Raw genomic sequence first — 17,414 nt, 5'->3', positions numbered from 1 at the left:
CCCCACACTGGACATGGAGGGGGTGTCCTCTCCATGTGGATTTCCTCACTACTTGCTCAGGCTCTGATACCCATACCAGGCCACCCATGTGCCTTTTCTTGCTCTGCCTTACCTAATAGTTCTAGTATTGAACAGTTCAGGAAGGGAGGAGAAGAAATGCTCTCTTGGCTTACTTCATTTACTTTTATTTTCTTAGTCTACCAAGAAGTTTAGAAGTAGGATAACATACGTTTTCTTGAACTTGGTTTTGTTTTAGCAGTAACCGTCAAAAAATAATTAATGACTTTAAGTCCAGTCTCTTGAATTCCGGTGAAAAACCAGAGGGAAATATGGAACTATCTGGACACCTGGCCTACGGATAGCTACAGAGCTATATTATCCTCCTTCTTCTACTAATTATTTTCTGAGACTTTGGAAAAATTTCTAAGTCCTAATTTCCTCATCTGTAAAATAAATGGGTTATTTTTTTCCAGTCTATATTTTGGGGGAAGTCTGGAGAAAGGTTACCTGAATAGCAAAGATCAAATGGACATGATGTTTAAATTAGGATTTTGTCCTTTTCTAGAGGTGTGATAAGCCCAAGATTGATAAAAGACATTTTTAAGTAGAAAAAAACATTCATACTACAATTTTAAAAATCCCTAACAGATGCAAAATGTTTATAGGTGTATACACTTTAATATATGTGCAGTCAGTTCTAAGAAATGGAATTTCTGGGAGTATCATGCTACGAAAGGTATATCAGAGGTAAGAGTATGTCTGTGCAGGGGCAGTCTCAGTAGGACATAACTATCAGAGTAATATTTTTATCAAGCATAGCGTTTTCATGTCTGTTACTTAATTTGACCTTTTCAGTTACTCTTTGAAATAAGGCATGTATTTGCCTTTAACAAATTAAAAAAAAAAAAAAAAGAGGTTTCAGTGTGCTACACAGTCATTATTGGCTGAGCATAGACTAAATCATGCATCTTCAGTGTTTTCTACCACATCCAGGATAAGAACATTTGCCTCCCATTCCAACCATGTGTTCTAAGAGAAGCTATGCCTTTGAGAATGTTTTCATGTTGAAGACATCCTATAGGATTTGTATGTTCTAGAGAGAAGGCAACTTATCTTCTGGGATCCCACTTTCTTCCTAGGGTTACTTTTTTCTTAAGATCCTTAGAGTCTCTCCAGCAACTGTATTTTCTTCTGCTATATTGTAAAAGAATGACAGGTTATTATAGGATATTACAGACAGGGGCGAATGCAGGAGGGGCTTAGTCATTTATTCATTTACCCATTTATTACTATGTGATACTCACATATTATGTATTAGGCACCATTCCAGATTTGTACATACGGTGTTGGGGAGGTTTAGTACATGCCCTCCAGGAACCATCTTTACAACCTAGTGGAGGAAACATTAATAAAACCAACAATATAAATTTAAAAAAAGAATTATAGTGGAAGTGTATATAAGTGGTAACTGTTATAAACTCATTAGACAGATTCCTTCATCTTTGTCTATATCTAGGACAAATATTATTCTTTGCTCCCTAAATGTTGAACAGAAGGGTAGCATTGGGAGAATGAATACATCCTCATAGGAAAATTAGGAAATGCTTTTCGAAAGGTAGAACTGAAAGATTTTGTTAGTCATGAGCACTCCAGATAAAGGAAACATGTATAAAGGCACAGAGGCTTGAAAAGTTGTAGAATATTTGGGGAGGTAGAAGTTATTGCTGTGTTCTAAAGTGTGAGGACAGTGGCAATGAGACCGGACTAGTAGTCAGGGACCAGAATGCAAATGTCCTTGTCTGCCATGTGAAGAAGTTTAGATTTTGAGTCATAGATAGAGAAGCATCACTAAATTTATAGTGTTTTCCTCAGTGTAGACTACCCTAAAAATGAAGAAAATTAGAAAAGGATGACTAGGTAAATGATAATAATAATATTTGTGTAGAACTTCATAATTTATGAGCCATTTTTCTGTCATCCATTGTCTCATTAACTCTCCACAGCAGTCCTACAAAGTGTAATTATTGTCCTTTAGTGACTGATGAGGAAATCGTATCTAAGAGAGGTTTGCTCTTTCATTCTCTCACTCATTCAGCAGATGTTCAGGTGCTGCTCCGGGCACTTGAGATAAAGTGATAAAATGAAGTCACTTTCCTCATGGAGCCTAAGTTCTTCTGAGGTGATACACCCAGCATCACAGCTAAAAAGAAGCGGGGCTAGACTCGAACATGGATAATCTGAATCAAAATCCCAGGCTCTTTCTTTTATACTCTATAGTCTCTAAAGACCAATTGGATCAGTGAATCGTGAAAATGGTACTAAGTGCATTTTGTTCAGATATGCTTATAGCTCTCAGAATTAGTCTTCTTCTCACTGTCCTATCTGATAAATTGTGATGTGAAGGGAGTTCATAAACGTGTAAGTCTCAGCCTTTGGGAGTTCTGGTTATACTCCTTGCCCTTTAACTTGTCTTTTCTAGAATCTGCTCCTGTAGTCTCATAGATAGGCAACTAACAAGAAACTCTGAAACTTGTTTTTTTTTAATAATAGAAAAATATGCACACTATGGGGTTAATTTAGATTTAATTAGATGTCCGATTTAATTTAGATATCATGGAGATATTTCTAGCAATTTAGAAATGGCTGTAATAACTGACCATTTGTTTTATCTGTAGCAGTACCTTGATGATAACACTGTGGAAGCTATGGCCTTTCGGAAGAATGCAAAAGAATTACTGCAACTGGCAGCCAAAACATTAAAGAAATTGGGAGTACGGTTCTGGCTGAGCAGTGGAACTTGTCTAGGTAAAATTCTTGTTGCTTTACATTTGTCTTTTTGTCTTTTCATCCTCTTTGGCTTTAGGGATGACTGCCTGAGATGACAAAACATCAGTGATATCTGAAGTGTCATACTTACAACAATAAACGTAGTGCATGGAGCAGGCATTTATTGATTTCTTTAAAGAAATTAATTTCAGAAACATAAAAGAGAGTTAGGAAGGCCATGTTGTATTTACCAAAAACTGTAAGTCATGTATAAAACTTATCTCAGAACGTGTAGACTATATTTGATCTTGAGGCAATCCTTGGATTAGCATTTTATTATTTCTGTCCCAAAGATTGTTCTGCCATTAGAAAACAAAAACAAAAACAAAACCTCTGTTCTATTTCTTCACTTACACACCACACAAATGAGAGGAAGACTGAAGGGGTGTCATAAGGTCTTCGCACAAGTCTTCTCCAGGTCACTGATGCTCTCACTGGTTGAACATCACGGCCTTACCACATTCCACTCATCCTGAGATGGGGAAAACTAGACATTTCTAGAGTCCTTATGCGACTAGAATCAGAGAAAGATTTATGAATTTCTTTCCACTATATGTTAGATTGAATTTCTTGGAATTTAGAATTCTTTAGAATCTAAGTTCTGTTGTTTTTATTCCCTCTTATTTATAACTGTAGTTGGTCTTAACTGTATTCTTTTTTGATTATAACTTTATTTATACAAAATTAATTCTCCTGTTTTTATAGTGTTACCATATAATTTATTGTCCAATTCAAGAGTCTTTTGAGAGTGAAAAGGAATGCCATTAATAATGTTGGTGTGACAGGTGTAAACTGGAATATATGGTTATCTTCTTTATTAGGCTTTGTGGAAATTCATGTGTTCTTCCTGTCATGGAGCTTATAGTCAGAGTAAGCCAAGAAAAAAAATACATTTCACATATGTATGTGATATATGCTTTAAGGTTTAACTTTTTTTTTTTTTAAAGATTTTATTTATTTATTTGACAGACAGAGATCACAAGTAGCAGAGAGGCAGGCAGAGAGAGAGAAGGAAGCAGGCCCCCCAAAGAGTGGAGATCCTGATGTGGGACTCGATCCCAGGACCCTGGGATCATGACCTGAGCTGACATGCCCAACCGACTGACCTACCCAGGCCAAATGACTGAGCCACCCAGGCGTCCTGGCCCAGTTAACATTATTAAAACTAATAGTTTATTTAGAAATTAGAATACATCATAAAATTTTTGAGGATACTAAGTCTTCAGCACGGTAAAAATGAAGGAAAGAAAGAAAGAGAAAAAGAAAGGAATGTTCTTCAACAGATGGCTTCTTATAACCACAGATTTTAGTTTGGGATTTAATCTTTTAAAAATATTTTTGGTAAAGCACTGTAAGTCTAATCTTAAGAAATACCTTAAGAAATAAAATCCACTCTTACAAAGATTATACAATAGTGACTAATTTTTTCCAAACTTAAATTTTAAAAAAATTTTCTTTTTTTTTCTTCTTTATTTTTAGGGTGGTATCGGCAATGCAACATTATTCCATATAGTAAAGATGTTGACCTAGGAATTTTTATACAAGATTATAAATCTGATATTATTTCAGCATTTCAGGATGTAGGACTTCCACTCAAACACAAATTTGGGAAGGTCAGTAATAAAAATTGCTTTACTTCATAAGTACCATGTCTCAAAAGAAAAGTTTATATTAAACAGCTCAGAGATGGTTAAGAATGTTACATGTGTATCACTCAGTATTGGCCAGGATAAGCTCAGCAGAAGCTTATTATATGACTTTTGCACTACTTAAGGAAACTAGAAAATCTGGCTTACTGTTGACCATGAGAAGGGGAAAGGGTCTTGAATTCTTACAATATAATTAATATACCATATAATGTAAAATTAATACAATTATTAAGAATCTCACCTACCCTACCTAAAGTTATAATGTTTCTCATAAGTCACTTAATTTTATATTCACTTAGGCATCCTATCATCAATATGAAATGGTCCTTTGGGGCTAAGGGTTAGAAACAGAATCATTTCAAATAGTACTTGAATTTCTTACTTATCTCACATATTCTGGGTTATAGCAATTTTCTCAGAGTTGAACTAGGAATAGGTAGGTCATCATGACTTAAGTGAAATCTCTTTTTAGACAATTTGATTTTTATGCCCTAAGCCCATGATTCCTTGCAAACATCTTACTCTTTTTTTTTTTTTTTTTTCAAATGACGTCTTACTCTTAATTTGGTTGTTCCCAGGAAAGTGTTGTCCTGGAAAGCAAGTAGAAGTGTGTTTAATACTGAAAAATTACTTCTTTATTGTAATTAGTCTAGTTTATTAAAAAAATTTAATAAAATATTCTCCAGAGGTCAGAGTCAAAGCAGTTGAACTCTAGGCATGCAGCAAATGTTTATACTCACTTTCTCCCTGGCACTGCACTCTGCACCTGGGACACAAAGATCAGTATGTCGCAGTACTTATCTTTGAGGAGTTCACTGTCTAATTGGGAAAAAATAACTACATAATTATTATGTGATTAGTACTATAACAAGACAGATGCACCACGTCTAATGAGAACATAATTATTTGTAGGTTAAGTTTCTTTAGGGAAATGCTCTCAGAATTCTTTGTATCTTTAACTTATTTTTTTCATATAATATAATTTATGGAATATTGGTAGGTTTCTATGATGTCACATTTATTTAAGTACTTATTATTGATTGAGATGAGAGACTTATTTCCTAATAGTTCTACTTGATTATTAAAGGGAGTTATTTTTCTTTGGTTTCTTTCCTTTATTCAGAAAGAGGCTCAGTAACAGAATGTTCTGCAGAGTGGTAATTTAGCTACTGTAAGTCATTTACTCTGGGTTTGCATTAATTGTCAGAAGTAACATTATTTTATATGCATTTAAGAAAGAAATCAAATGTTGGCATGCTACTGATAAATCCCAATTTCAGAGATGTTCCAGCTTGAAAAAACATATTATCTTAGAATCAGTATTCTCTCTATATAAAACAAAATTTTTCAAAGAATATATATTTCCTTTGTTTCAGTCTGTGAAGGTTTTCATCTTCATCCTAGGTAGAGGACAGCTTGGAACTATCTTTCCAAGGAAAAGATGATATAAAACTCGACATTTTTTTCTTCTATGAAGAGACTGACCATATGTGGAATGGAGGCACCCAGGCCAAAACAGGAAAAAAATTTAAGTATGAACCAGATAAGTACTTATAAAAGGGTCTAGAGAAGTAACTTAGGAAGGTAGAAATAAGGAAGTAACTGAAAATGAGAAACAAATGAAAGACTGTCACAGCTTCACTCTTAGCTAATACTGTCTCAGTTTACCCATAAAGCCCAATTATGTTTGGAAAGTATGGACTATTTATAAGGACAGTGTAAGAGGAGGAAGTGCCCCTGGGACTTCAGTCCAAAGAGTCATTAAGATTAGAAGCTCTCGAGTCATCAGAAAGGGAAAACCAAAACGAGGAACACAAAAACCAAGCCCAGAGCCTTAGCCGAAACACTGATTGGGTATTAGAGTTAATGGAAGCATGTTAATTTGATGGAAATGGGTAGGGTCCATAGGAAGGAGATAGTCAAGTGAAGTTTAAGTGAAATGAACTGGAACTGAAGTCTGAGGCCAGGAATGCTCGGCAAGGTCTGGAATGTGCCTTCAACAGTAACTGAGGGCTGATCCTTAAAGCATACTCGTTGAGCTTAACAGCTACCATATTTTGTCAAACGTAAGATGACACGGATTGTAAGATGCACCATTATTTTATGTGCTACTCAGAAAGGAAAAATACTGCCAATTATAATTCTAAGACACATGATTCACAGATGGAAAAATTTGGGTGGGGGAAATGTCTTGGAATTGATGGAGTACAGTATGTTAGATTGACGTTTTTAACATTTTTTTTTAATGCTGCTACAGTAAAACTCTGATGAGAAAAGACAAAAATGACATTAGAGTAACAACGCTCTCCTTTATGAAGCAGTTGACCTATTCTTAATTCTGAGAGACAGAGGAGAGGTGAATGAATGGGAATGAGAACCCAAAGAGCATGAGCTTTGGAGTCAGGCAGAGCTGGGGGCCTTCGCTGGACCCTAACCTATTTGTGGCCTTTAGCTTTTCTCTGAACATTAAGCTCCCAGTCTGTTAAGTTTGGGTAGCACTACTGTGCGTTTGACTATTAAGAACATTTTGCACGTGTTAACACGTCTGATCGTCAAAACAATCTTAGGAGGCAGGTATTCTGTGAGGGGCTGGAAAGTAAGTAGTTTGTTCAAGACCACATAGCAAATAACGGAAGGACTCAGCTGCCTGTCCTTTAACCACTGCTTCCCACTGCCCCCCCAGTATACCTGATGATATGAGGCACCTGGCATAATGCTCAGCACTTACTAAGTTAATCAGTAAATGATGGTTATCATTGTTATTATTATGATTAACTAAAGTGATTATCATCATTATTCTCATTATTATGATAGTTACATGAGCAGAAGCTTCAATTTGCCTCACTAACTAGCTGAGATTGGAGCTTCTATCATTGAATAAATTTGAGCCATTGAGCTGAGTGGGGAGTGTTCTGTGACATGGAAGAGAAATGCTGGATTCAGACTGGTTTCTCCCGGCTACATCGACACCCTTTTGGTATTGCTGAATCTTTATTTGAAGGCAAGGAGTCTTCATATACTGTTAAATTCTGGAGGTTCGAGAATAATCCAAACCTTTTTCTCAAAGTCATAAATATATCCCCAAATTGACATTGACCCCAGAGCATATGCTTGAAACTTTTACTTAATATGAAAAATTATTTTGCTTTATGACAATAACAAATTCATGCTGGGTAAGCTCTGAATATAAGACAGAAATTAATAAGTTAAAGAATGTATTAATTGACATTCTCACTGTGGCTAGGTGAATGGGGGTAAGTGTTTATGACATTCAGTTGTAGTTGTTTTATTCAGATATAATAAAGAAGGTGAATTTGGGGGTGCGTGGGTGGCTCAAATAGTTGAATGTTCAACTCTCGGTTTCAGTTCAGGTCATGACCTCAGGGTCATGAGATGGAGCCCTGCATCAGGTTCAGCGCTCAGCATGGAATCTACTTGGGATTTTCTGTCCCTCTTTCTCTGCCCCTTCCTCTTGAGCTCCCTCTCTCTTTCTCTAAAATAAATAAGTAAACCTTTAAACCTTTAAAAACACACCCACACACACAAAAGCTGAATTTAACATATAATTTAGAGGCTTCTTTAAAAACTGTAATGTAGCACAGAAAGGAAAGGGACGGAGCCTATTTGCTTGCTTTTGAATCCTGGCTTTATACTTACCATCTGTATTACCTTGGGCAAGTTATTTAACCTCTCTGTGCCTTAGTCTCCTCAAGTGTAAAATGGGAATAATAAAAGAAATTGCTACATGGAATGGCTTTAAGGATTAAGTGAGTTAATACACAAAAAGCATTTTGAAGAGAATTAAAGATCTCCTGAGTGCCAAGTAATTACTAGCTTCTATTACTACTACTGTATTAGTAGGACAGGGATAAAGAAAATAATTTCTCTTCTTAGTCTTATGAGAAACTTACAGATTAGATACCTATGTAATTAACTCAGTATTAAACTGCCAAATCTATTCTTAAAGAACTCGTATGAGGATGTCACCTATTTTCTAAGAAAGATACTTTCTAGAGCCATTATTATAATTCTGTTATTCTTAAATTTTCCTTCTAAGTCTTGGATTTCTTTCTTCACTGACATGATCTGAAATGCACAAACTTCAAAAGAATGGTTCATTTCTAACCACTACATTTCTGCATAGAAAGAACTTCTTTCATTCTGCTTTAACTGCTCTTTATGGTAGCAGTGTTTGGGAAGTGTGAAGTGTTCTGATTATTTAACAAGAGAAATGAGCAGTGATGGAACTGTCTGGACAGATGGTGTGAGTCCCAGATTTTCTATCCTGTTACTGTGACCTTAAAAGGCAGAGAAAAGAACAGGGGATGGCTGTGTAGAGTAGTTTCTTTGGAAGATTCCCCCAGCCATATGCCATTTTCATTCTTTTCAGCACTGTTTACTTGAAGGAACTATAGTATTTTCACCAATACTGTTCCTAGAGGGGGGAAGAAAAAACCCAACTTTTAAAGCTAGTCTAAAGGTCTTCTTATCTGTGTAATATTTTACTTGTATTCATGTATAGTTAATTCTGAGAAAAGCTTAATAATATCTTAGAACACTTACCATTTAAAAAAAAAAAAACAGACTAAAGAGGAACTTAGAAAGGAAGAAAAACGTTCCCCCTTTTGAAACTTCTCTCAGCATGCCTGCAGAATGAAGTTTTTGGCCCTCAGATGTAATGATAATATTAACATTATCAATAATGTTAATGTAACAATAATAAAGACACAGCTACTAGGGTATCAGCTGGTTATCTGGCACATGGTGGGTACTTTGTGTTTGTTATCTCAAACAGTCCTTACATTATCCATGTGGGTTAGAAGTTCTCACTCCCAGTTAGATATGAGGAAACTAACGCTCAGAAAAGTAAGGTAGCTTGCTCCTTAATGGCAGGACCAAGATTTAACTCCAGAGCTGTTGGACTCTTCAGCCTACATGCTTATTTCAAAGACTTAATAGGTTGAATGAGTTAATACATGAAATGCATTTAAAAATAGTACCTGGCACATAGGAAGTGATCTATAAACATTACTGCTGCCACTATCATTACAATAGTATTATTACTATTACTGCTACTGTGTTGCTCTGACACAAGGCATGGGACCTTCAACACAGTGGTAACTTGGATTAGTTACTGCAGTGGGTCTCTGAATTTTATTTTTTTTTAAGATTTTATTTATTTATTTGTCAGAGAGAGAGAGAACACAAGCAGGCAGAGTGTCAGGCAGAGGCAGAGAGAGAAGCAGGCTCCCTGTGGAGCAAGGAGCCCGATGCGGGACTTGATCCCAGGAGCCTGGGATCATGACCCGAGCCGAAGGCAGTGGCTTAATTGACTGAGCCACCCAGGCGTCCCAGGTCTCTGAATTTTTTATACTTACTTTTCTTCTCTGGAGTCCCTGTCACTAGTAATAAAAAGTGACCTGTGCCACCAGGATGTGATGTTTTATTCTACAACTTCACAGTTTCTGCAGATACTGCCCAGGTTTCATGGGGATATTTCTTTCTTTCCCATCTGAATCAGCAGATACAAGTAGAGGCAAGAAGTTGGAGAGGTAATAATAAAAATTAACTTTGAGTATTTGCGATGTGCCAGGCACAATGCCAAGCTTTTATATGCATCATCTCATTTAATCTTCACAAGTTTATGAGGGAGATCTTAATCTTCTCACCTTCATTTTATAGATGTGGAAATTAAGGCAGCGCTAAGACTCAGACGTGGGGCCATATTACTTCAGAGCCTAAATTCTTAAAGTGTAGATAATGTGTGTGTCAGCATGATCTATCATATTGTGCCTCATCCTTGTATGAAAATAGACCTTCTATTCAGTGATATTATCAGGGTAATATAGCTACCTCTATCCTCTAATAGGAAATATGCTACCCCCTGGGATAGTAGTGGTTCTTTATGTCTTCTTTAAAAAAAATTTTTTTTAATTTTTAAATTTAATTTTATTTTTTGTGTGTGTGTTCCAAAATTCATTGTTTATGCACCACACCCAGTGCTCCATGCAATATGTGCCCTCCTTAATATCCACCACCAGGCTCACCCAAACTCCCTCTCCCCTCCAAAACCCCGAGTTTGTTTCTCAGAGTCCACAGTCTCTCCTGGTTTGTCTCCTCCTCCGATTTCCCCCAACTGATATTTGTAGTTTCTGCTTATTAGACAGATCTTCAGAAAATTTGGATTTGTTCTCTGGGACTAGACTCCTGTCCAGGTGTGGCTCTGATATAATGTAATGTTTCATTTCTGCAGAATGTATTTACTAACTCTGTGTGCTAAGGATTCTCACGTGGACATACTTAGGTTCTGCTCTCAACGTTCTCATAATGTGGACCAAGAAAAAAATGATTCAAGTACTTTATCAGTAGTGTATAATAATTGAAGTATGTGTTGTATATAATTGAGATACCAAATCAAAGTCTGTCTAGAGGCAACAGCAAGGAAGTGTGGCTTAAAAATAAAGAAGTTTGTTAGGTAGACTTGGTAGGAATATGGAGAAAGTCCTGATAATAATTTTGCTTAACTATTTTCCTCTTTGGGCTGTTCCTATTTTTTTTTCCTAATTAAAAACTCTAAGGTCTTTTAAAGTAAAAGCTTTATTAGGGAGTTTCCTTGACTAGATTCCTAGAAATGAAATTGTTATTGTTTGTGTTGTTTAAGAAGTAGAAAGGGTAAGTCGGCAATGTTCTAATATTAGTAAAGTCCAAGATTTTATTCCCTCAGTCTCTACTTTTTCCTTTGACTCCTTAGGACTCAAAAGTTGTATGGCTTCCTCAATCCTTTTTTCTCTTTTATAGGGTCTAACCCAAGATACCGCCTTGCAATTTAGATACCCAGCCTTTTGCAACTTTATTTGAGACAAAAATTTTAAGTATGTCATTAAGTAATATCAAGTTATATGTCATCACATGTCCCAGTTCTACCCATTCAAAGGCATTGAGTTGTCTTTTTTTGATATTGCTCCTCAGTATCTCTAACGGGAAATAATATCCCCTTCCTCTGAATGTCCTTTTTTTTTTTTTCCTAGATTTTTTTCCCTTTATTTTTCTCATCCCTTATTTGAGGACATCTGCTGATTTGTCTGTCCTTTCTGAGTTAAAGATAGAATCAGGCCTGGCAAATCTGTTGCAGCTGAGTGAGACCTGGGCCCTTCATGAAACCAAAGTCAGTTCTTAATTGTATTTGTTTTGTTAAGATGATAAGGTGATGTCAGATTAATGTGTTGATCCAACCTATCTTCTCTTTGGAGAATCAGAGCCATAAGGTCAATCCACCCGGTTTTTTAGTCATTTTGCTTTACCAGAAGCTAAAAATGAGAGTTTGTTGTTGAATCCCCACTCATACTTTCTCTCAGCTTCATAGATTGATACCAGCCAGGCTCCTGTGGTTTTAGCTCTCAAAAATACACTTGCCTTTTTAGTACTTATAGCTGGGAAGTTAAAAAGGCAAATTTGGATTCTTTCTTTCTTTCTTTTTTCCCAATAAAAGCTTGGTTTATTACAGAATTCTAGGTTGACTCCCTATATCTTCTGGCCTCTGTTGATCATAATAAGCCTATAGCCAGTTAGAGACTTTCCCTTTTTTGGATTCTGTCATTTCCTGACTGGTTAATTTTAGCCATTCTGTCTGGTGTGAGGTGGTACCTCCCTGTGGTTTTGATTTGTATTTCTCTGGTGGTGAGTGATGTTGAGCACTTTTTCCTATGACTGTTGGCCATTTGGATGTCTTCTCTGCAGAAATTTCTGTTCATGTCTTCTGGCCATTTCTTGATTGGATTATTTGTTCTTCGGGTGTTAAGTTTGATAAGTTCTATATATATTTTGGATAGTAGCCTTTTATCTGATACATCATTTGTGAATATCTTCTCCCATTCTGTCGGTTGTCTTTTGGTTTTGTTGACTGCTTCCTTTGCTGTGCAAAAGCTTTTGATCTTGATGAAGTCCCAATGGTCATTTTGCTCTTGCTTCCCTTGTCTTTGATGATCTTTCTAGGAAGAAGGTGCTGTGGCTGAGGTTGAAGAAGTTGCTGCCTGTGTTCCCCTCTAGGATTTTGATGGATTCCTGTCTCATGTTTAGGTCTATAAGCCATTTTGAGCATATTTTTGTGTGTGGTGTAAGGAAATGGCCAAGTTTCATTCTTCTGCATCTGGCTGTCCAATTTTCCCAACACCATTTATTGACAAGAATGTCTTTTTTCCATTGGACATTCATTCCTGCTTTGTTGAAAATTAGTTGACCAAGAGTCAAGGGTCCATTTCTGGGCTCTCTATTCTGTTCCATTGATCTATGTGTCTATTTTTGTGCCAGTACCGTACTGTCTTGATAATTATAGCATTATAATAGAGCTTGAAGTCTGAAATTGTGATGCCACCAACTTTGGTTTTCTTTTTCAACATTCCTCTGGCTACTCAGGGTCTTTTCTGTTACCACACAAATTTTAGTATTATTTGTTTCATTTCTGTGAAAAAAAGTTGGTGGTATTTTGATAGGGATTGCAATAAATGTGTAGATTGCTCTAGATAGCATAGACATTTTAACAATATTTGTTCTTCCAATCCATGAGCACAGAACATTTTTCCATTTCTTTGCATCTTCCTCAATTTCTTTCATGAGTATTCTATAGTTTTCTGAGTACAGATTCTCTGCCTCTTCAGTTAGATTTATTCCCAGATATTTTAGGGGTTTGGTTATGAATGTAAATGGGATTGACTCCTTACTTTCTCTTTCTTCTGTCTTCTTGTTGGTGTATAGCAATGCAATTGGTTTCTGTGCTTTGATTTTGTACCTGCCACTTTACTGAATTCCCGTATGAGTTCTAGCAGTTTTGGAGTGGCATCTTTTGGGTTTTCCACATAAGGTATCATATCATCTGCAAAGAGTGAGAGTTTGACTTCTTTGTCATTTCGGATGCCTTTTATTTCTTTTTGTTGTCTGATTGCTGAGGCTAGGACTTCCAGTACTGTGTTGAATAGCAGGGGTGATTGTGGATATCCCTGCCATGTTCCTGACCTTAGGGGAAAAGCTCTCAGTTTTCCCCCATTGAGTAGGTTATTCACTGTGGGTTTTTCATAAATGGCTTTGATATTAAAGTATGTACCCTCTATCCCTACAGTGTAAAGAGTTTTGATCAAGAAAATATGCTATACTTTGTCAAATGCTTTTTCAGCATCTATTGGGAGTGTCATACAGGTTTTGTTCTTTCTTTTATTAATGTATTATATCACATTGATTTGTGGATGTTGAATCAACCTTGCAGCCCAGGAATAAATCCCACTTGGTCGTGCTGAATAATCCTTTTAATGTACTGTTGGATCCTATTGGCTAGTATTTTGGTGAGAATTTCTGCATCCCTGTTCATCAGGGATATGGATCTGTAATTCTCCTTTTTGGTGGGGTCTTTGTCTGATTTTGGGATCAAGGTAATGCTGGCCTCATAAAATGAGTTTGGAAGTTTACCTTCCATTTCTATTGTTTGGAACAGTTTCAGAAGAACAGTTATTAATTCTTCTTTAAATGTTTTGTAGAATTTTTCTGGGAAGCCATCTGGCCCTGGGCTCTTGTTGGGAGATTTTTATTAGTGTTTCAGTTTCCTTGCTGGTTATGGGTCTGTTCAGGTTTTCTGTTTCTTCCTGGTTCAGTTTTGGCATTTTTGTTTCCATGAATTTTTAAAAATTCTTCTTTAATTTCCTGGTTGACCCATTCATTCTTTAGTAGAATGCTCTTTAGCCTCCATGTATTTGAGTTCTTTCCAACTTTCCTCTTGTGATTAAGTTCCAGTTTCAAAGCACTGTGGTCTGAAAATATGCAGGGAGTGATCCCTATCTTTTGGTATTGGTTGAGACCTGATTTGTGACCCAGTATGTGATCTATTCTGGAGAATGTTTCATGTGCACTGGAGAAGAATGTGAGTTCTGTTGCTTTGGGAGGGAATGTTCTGAATATATTGTAATGTCCATTTGGTCCAGTGTGTCATTGAAAGCCTTTATTTCCTTGTTGAACTTTTGCTTAGATGATCTGTCCACTTTAGTGAGGGGGGTGTTAAAGTCCCCTATTGTATTATTTTTGATGTGTTTCTTTGATTTTGTTATTACTTGGCTGCTCCCATGTTAGGGGCATTAATATTTAAAATTGTTAGATCTTGTTGGACCAACTCTTTAAGTATGATATTGTGTCCTCCTTCATCTCTTATTATAGTCGTAGGTTTAAAATCTAATTTGTCTGATACAATGATTGCCTCCCTAGCTTTCTTTTGATGTCCATTAGCATGGTAAGTTGTTTTCTACCCCCTCACTTTATTTTTTTATTTTTTATTTTATTTTATTTTAAAGATTTTATTTATTTATTTGACAGAGAGAAATCACAAGTAGATGGAGAGGTAGGCAGAGAGAGAGAGAGAGGGAAGCAGGCTCCCTGCCAAGCAGAGAGCCCGATGCGGGACTCGATCCCAGGACCCTGAGATCATGACCCGAGCGGAAGGCAGCGGCTTAACCCACTGAGCCACCCAGGCGCCCCGACCCCCTCACTTTAAATCTGGAGGTGTCTTTGGATCTAAAATGAATTTCTTGGAGACAGCATATGGATGGGTCTTTTTTTTAAAAACCAGTCTGATACACTGTGTTTTTGATTAGGGTATTTCACCCATTTACATTCAGGGTAACTATAGCAAGAAATGAATTTGCCATTGTATTGTCTGTAGGGTGACTGTTACCATGTATTGTCTGTGTTGCCTTCTGGTCTATGTTACTTTTAGGTTCTCTCTTCACATATAGCACCCCTTTCAATATTTCTTGTAAGGCTGGTATGGTGATCACAAATTCTTTTAGTTTCTATTTGCCCTGGAAGCTTTTTTCTCTCCTTCTATTTTCAATGACAGCCTTGCTGGATATAGTACTCCTGGCTACGTATTTTTCTCGTTTAGTACCCTGAATATATCATGCCAGTCCTTTCTGGCCTGTCAGGTCTCTGTGGATAGGTCTGCTGCCTGTCTAATATTTTTGCCATTATAGGTTACAGACCTCTTATCCCAAGCTGCTTTCGGGATTTTCTCTTTGTCTCTGAGATTTGTAAGTTTTACTATTAGATGTCAGGATGTTGACCTATTTTTATTGATTTTGAGAGGGGTTTTCTGTGCCTCCTGGATTTTGATCTTTGTTTCCTTCCCCAAATTAGGGAAGTTCCCTGCTATAATTTGCTGCAATATATCTTCTGTCCCTCTCTGTCTTTCTTCTTCTTCTGGGATCCCATTTATTCTAATATTGTTTCACTTTATGGTATCACTTACCTCTCAAATTTTCCCCTCGTGATCCAACAATTATTTATCTCTCTTCTTCTCAGCTTCTTTATTCTTCATCATTTGGTCTTCTATATCACTGATTCTTTCCTCTGCCTCATTTATCCTAGCACTTAGATCTTCCATTTTTTTTATTGCACTTTATTAATAGCCTTTTTTGATTTCCACTTGGTTAGATTTTTACTTCTCCAGAAAGGGATTCTCTAGTATCTTATATGCTTTTTCCAAGCCCAGCTAGTATCTTTATAATCATTATTCTGAACTCTAGTTCTGACATCTTACTTATCATGTCCATGTTGTTTAGCTCCCTGGCAGTTGGTACAACCTCTTGTCCTTTTTCTCTGAGGTGAATTTTTACATCTTGTCATTTTGTCCAGAGAAGAACAGATAAATGAGAGAATAAAATGCTAAATGGATAACAACAACCCTAGATAAATATTCACTAAACAAATCAGAAGAGACCCACAACTGGGGGGAAAAGAAAAAAAAGAAAGAAAGAAAAGAAGAATATGATCAGGCTGGTGAACAGAACAGAGCTATACACTAGATTTGGGGTGTATTTTGGTCTAAGAAACTGACACCCAAATTTTTAAAGAAAGAAAAATTTGTATATATACAAAAATAAGGGTAAATACAATGAAGGGATGGAATATGACTGTAAAAATGAAAATTTAAAAAGACTTTTATAAAGGAATTGAGAAGTTGGCTGAAAAAAGAAAGAAGAAAAATTTAATTTTTCAAAAAAAAAAAAGGAGAGAATATGATCAAGTGGGTGAATAGAAAAAGCCATGCAGTAGATATAGGGTATAAAAGTCTGTATCCCAAAATTTTGAAGAAAGAAAAACTTATATATGTACAAAAAATAAGGTTAAATACAATAAAGGGATAGAATATAACTCTAAAAGTAAATATTATAAATGTTTTTTTAAAAAGGTATTGATATTGATAAGTTGGTTGAAAAGGGGAAGAAAGGGGTGCCTGGGTGACTTAGTCATTAAGCGTCTGCTTTTGGCTCAGGTCATGATCCTGGGGTCTTGGGATGGAACCCCACATCAGGCTCTCTGCTCAGTGGGGAGCCTGCTTCTCCCTCTCCCACTCACCCTGTTTGTGTTCCCTCTCTCGCTGTCTCTGTTAAATAAATAAATAGAATTTTTTTCTTTCTTTCTTTTTTTTTTTGACAGAGACACAGTGGGAGAGGGAACACAAGCAGGGGGGTGAGAGAGGGAGAAGCAGGCTTCCCACTGAGCAGGGAGCTGATGCGGGTCTCAATCCCAGGACCCCAGGATCATGACCTGAGCCAAAGGTAGATGCTTAACTACTGAGCCACCTGGGTGCCCCAATAAATAGAATCTTACAAAAAAAAAAAAAAAAGCAAAGAAGAAAAATAAAAAGAACAGAAAAAAATGATGAAAATTAAAAATACTAACTTTGAAGACTAAAGAATCATAAGGAAAAGCCATGAATTCTGTGTGCTGTATTCCTCTAGCATTGAAGTTTTACAGTTCTCATTGATCAGTAAACTTGGTCTTGGCTGGTTGTTCTTGTTGATCTTCTGGGGAAGAGGTCTGTTGCAGTGATTCTCAAATGTTTTTGCCTCAGGCAGAATTGCACCACCTTTGCTAGGGGTTAGGCTAAGTAATCTGCTCTGG

General features: G+C 36.5%; 1 protein-coding gene across 4 annotated transcripts in view; it reads left to right on the top strand.

Moving 5' to 3' along the window:
• FKTN (fukutin) overlaps nt 1–17,414 on the top strand; it is a 62,283-nt gene that overhangs the window by 33,869 nt on the left and 11,000 nt on the right. For 3 of the 4 annotated variants that reach the window (XM_032307898.1, XM_032307899.1, XM_032307900.1), the window contains exons 7-9: nt 2,676–2,805; nt 4,306–4,439; nt 5,880–6,007. In XM_032307898.1, coding sequence (XP_032163789.1) covers nt 2,676–2,805; nt 4,306–4,439; nt 5,880–6,007 — 392 coding nt within the window. Of the gene's footprint in view, nt 1–2,675; nt 2,806–4,305; nt 4,440–5,851; nt 6,008–17,414 lie in introns of those variants that run through there. The other variant, XM_032307901.1, reaches the window with a different exon arrangement.

Source organism: Mustela erminea, chromosome 12, assembly GCF_009829155.1.
Source record: "Mustela erminea isolate mMusErm1 chromosome 12, mMusErm1.Pri, whole genome shotgun sequence".
In the NCBI taxonomy this organism is placed as follows: Eukaryota; Metazoa; Chordata; class Mammalia; order Carnivora; family Mustelidae; genus Mustela; species Mustela erminea.
The sequence above is the reverse complement of the archived record's forward strand: the minus strand, read 5'-3'. Positions and strand labels throughout refer to the sequence as shown.